This window comes from Mercurialis annua, linkage group LG6 (assembly GCF_937616625.2).
Source record: "Mercurialis annua linkage group LG6, ddMerAnnu1.2, whole genome shotgun sequence".
NCBI lineage: Eukaryota > Viridiplantae > Streptophyta > Magnoliopsida > Malpighiales > Euphorbiaceae > Mercurialis > Mercurialis annua.
Window position 1 is genome coordinate 64251 of NC_065575.1, and position 4199 is coordinate 68449.

The following is a 4199-nucleotide window of genomic DNA, read 5'->3' on the forward strand; positions in this document are numbered from 1 at the left end:
GCAACACCGTCTAAAACTTTCACTACAAGAAAACAGGGCTTTAGCGACGGAAATTTCCGTCGCTAAAGCCCTAATTTCCGTCGCAAAACAGCCTTTGCGACGGATTTGCGACGGATCGTATCCGTCGCAACATTTTTGGTCGCAAACAAAATTTGCGACCAAAAACGTGTCCGTGGCTAAATTTGCGACGGAAACGTCCGTCGCAAAAGCCACAACGTCCGTCGCAAATTTGTCTCCAATTCCTTTCGTTTGGAGACAAATTTGCGACGGAAATTGTGCTTTTGCGACGGACGTGTCCGTCGCAAATGCCTCAGCCTTGGAGACGAAGGCTGAGGCATTTGCGACGGACACGTCCGTCGCAAATCAGCGACGGACAAAATCCGTCGCCAATTCATCAGCTTTTGTCTCCAAAAGCTGATGAATTGGCGACGGACAAGTCCGTCGCAATTTCTTAATCCGTCGCAAATGTCATTTTTTTTGGCAGTTTTTTGCCGTTTTACGCTGTTTTTTGCCGTTTTCCCCTGTCGTTTTAAATACAGTAATAACAATTCATTTATAAATTACAATCAATTGAAACTGATAAATAAATATATATATATATATATATATAAATATCAGAGTATAAATGTAAAGGTCAAAAAATAAAAATAAAAACCGTATATATGTGTGTAACAAAATAAGCTAACACGACACTACAAAGCTGGAGTGTCGTCATCGTCTGGTGGGGTAGGTGGGCGCTGTGGCCGATACTCTGCCAGTCTGATATTTCGAACTTCTGCCGCAAACTCTGTATGCAATTCACTGAAATGTTTCCACGCCGGGGAGTCTGACGGGTGACACATCTTTCCATCAACCATTTCGTGTTCTGCGTGCCACGTCATATGCTTGGCGGTGGCTTTAGAAGCGTACAACCTCTGCAGTCTCGGAGTTATAGGAAAATAAAACATTTTCCTATAAGGGACGTTAACTCGTCTTTTCACAGAATTTCCTTTAGGGGGCGGTTTCCACCGTTCGTGATCGCAAATTTTGCATCGCGTTAACTCCGCGTCTGACCCCCAATAAATCATGCAATTGCGGAAACAGCAATCGATAACTTCAACCGGCAACCCAAGACCTCTGACTATCTTCTTTATTTCAGCAAAGTTCTTTGGCATCTTGTTGTCCTCTGGGAGCAGCTCTTGTATAAATTCGGTCACATCATCTACTAAAGCTACTGACCCACTATGTCGACATTTGATGTCCAACATTTTAGCAGCTGCAGACAAGGGAGAATGTTTGCTATTACCGGGGCATACAGGTTCTTCGGCCGCACGCATCATATCATAAAAATGTTTAGCTTCATTATTCGGCTCCTCCTCCGTGAACACTACTTCTGGACCCGCAGCATCAATAACCATTCTCTGAACTGAGCTGAACTCGTCACCCCCCTCATATTCCATGTCAACGTCACACTCCGGCAGTTGTGTAACAGGACGGGGATTTAAAACATTTCCCTCCCCATGAAAAACCCAAACTTGATAATCTTTAACAAACCCTTTCTGCAAAATGTGGAGCTTCACTGTTTCGACATCTCGGTAACTCGTATTTTTACATCCCACCCTAGGGCAAGGGCATTTAATATCGGGCCCGCTCATACACGCTGGATGGCGTAAAGCGAAATTTACAAACTCTTGGACGCGCTCCTCAAAACCAGGGTACAGCAACCCGCCCTGGAGCCGCCTATACATCCAACTTCGGTCTGTATCCATTTCTGTAGCACGGATAATTAGGAGGGTTTTCGCTCGAGAATAGCAAAGTCAATGTAATTGACTGCTTTAAAGGTGTGGACCTATCCCATTCGCAAAACTGGCTCCCCTTAACTCGGCCACGATATATGCCTAGCAACGGAGAAAAATATTCGGCAGCCTTCCGGCGTCGTTCTCCTTCAGTGCGATATTTAGTATATGCGCTGTAACGCTAATTATATATTCCGCGAGGAATAAGCGTTACAAAACATATACTATACATCCACCCGGAGAACAAACGCTGGAAAACAACCAAATATTTTTCTACCGCTACTAGACATATATGGTTTTCGTGACCGAGTTACGGGAGGACCAGTTTTGCAAACTGTACAAACTGTACAATCCCGTGTCGTTCAATCTCTTGAACACACGAGACGGGAACTCTAAGGCTAGGTTTGCGATTTTATTCGGTGGGAATAAAATCGCGGTCAAATTAGGTTGAAATTTGTAATTTAACTACTAAATAAAAAAAATCATAGTACTTACTTGTTGCAGAGCAGAACCGCAATAGATAACGAAAGATGTAAAATGTCGGACCGATGCAAAAAATGGACGGCTATCAAATTAACCTATCACACAATTAGATTCAATATTTTGTTATTATTTAAGTAAATACATTAATTAATTTAAAAAAAAAATTGACAGAACTTCCCCTAAAAAATGAGCATCACCCATTTTTCAGGGAAGTCCTGCAAGCAAACACAAACCAACAATACAACCCAATTACATCAAAAATTATATTTATAACGTCAATTGTAATAACTAATCAATTTTATCTCAAATTCAATAATCTAATTTAATCAACTAATTAACATACAAAAAATAATTATAAACAAATAAATATTACTTAATATAAATTTACTAATTTAAACCTAACCCCTAACCTTTAATATAAATTTTTTAAGAAATATATAATTAACCCTAATAAAAAAACAAAACCCAAACTAATTAAATAAAACTAACCCCAATCTAATTAAATTCAACTAATTCAAATATAATTTAATTAACCTAACCCTAACAAATTTTACATAATTTTAAAAAAAAAGATAATTAACCCTATAATACTAATCATAAGCTAAATAAATTAAACTAATTATACAATTATAATTAAAAACCTAATCCTAAATTACTTTAGTATTACTTAAAAACCACAAAATTAACCCTAATTTAATTTTAAAATTAATCCTAATTTAAAAATTAACCCTAATTTAAATTAACTAATCCAATTAATACAATATTTAAAAATAATTAAAAATTAAAAAACTTACCTCACGAAGCAGCAGCAGGACGGCGCCGGAGGCAGCAAGCGAGTCGGACCAGCGGCAGCAGCAGGACGGCGTTTCAGGCAGCGGGAATGGCTGTTTTCAACAAAAAAAATAAATTGCTATATTTTTGATATTTGAACTATAAATAAATTAAAAAAAAATAAAAAACAAATACTTGAGAATCGGCCTGACAGCGGTGGAGAGGAGCGGCAGTGGAGAGGAGCGGCAGTGGAGAGGAGCGGCAGTGGAGAGGAGCGGCGCCGGTGAGAGGAGCGGCGAAAAATGGATGACGGAGGAGAAAGGAGAATGGGTTGACGGGATGACGGAGGAGCAAGGAGAATGGGCGCCGGAAAATAGAGGAAGAGAGGAAGAGGAAGACAGAAAATCTGAGAAGGAGAGGAAGGGTTCGGGCGCCGGAAAAGAAAAGAGAGGAAGAGAGGAAGAGGAAGGGTTCGGGCGCAGGTTTAATTAACTCAATTTTAGCGACGGATTATACAGTCCGTCGCAAAAATTGAGTTAATTTAAACGGTGCGTTTTGGGCTGGTCATTTAGCGACGGACGAATGAAATCCGTCGCTAAATGAGCCACCCAAAACGCAGAGTTTTAAAAACGTCACTTTTTAGCGACGGAATTATATTTCCGTCGCTAAATTATTGGCGCTAATTATTCCCTCCAAAATCCCGCCAATTTAGCGACGGCTTAACGACGGACATTCCGTCGCTAAATTGGCGGGCACCGTCCCGCCAAAGTTTTCAATGATTTTGGCGACAGATTGCTCTTCTGTCGCCAAATCCGTCGTAAATATGTGATTTTTGCGACGGACATGGAGTCCGTCGCAAAAGTCCGTCGCAAAACGATGGTTTTCTAGTAGTGTTTTGTTCAGCTTCCAACTTCATCCGGTACGCGTAGGGGGTCAAAAAAAGCACCCAAACTCCCCTCCATGAGCAATTTTGGTGGATGCAGAAAAGCCCCAAAAACGGGATAAAATGATCATTTATTTATCAAATAACTTTTCTATTGTTATAATTAATCTCAACTATAAATGTTGTCCGAATAACCTAAACTTATCGGTCGAACAAAATTCCTAGTTAAACTCAACTTTTCAAAAATCCCTTTTCTAACCTACTTCGGGCTATCAAAACGCTTACTT

The 4199-nt window shown here is 40.1% G+C and overlaps 1 protein-coding gene across 1 annotated transcript; it reads right to left on the reverse strand.

Moving 5' to 3' along the window:
• Positions 1-692: 692 nt before the first annotated feature.
• LOC126686600 (uncharacterized) lies at positions 693-3900 on the reverse strand. The gene is made up of 3 exons (XM_056106447.1): positions 3225-3900; positions 3053-3142; positions 693-2353 (listed from the first exon to the last, which is right to left on the reverse strand). Exon 3 carries the CDS (start codon positions 1746-1748, stop codon positions 693-695), a length of 1056 nt encoding a protein of 351 aa, XP_055962422.1. The 5' UTR covers positions 1749-2353; positions 3053-3142; positions 3225-3900.
• Positions 3901-4199: the final 299 nt, after the last annotated feature.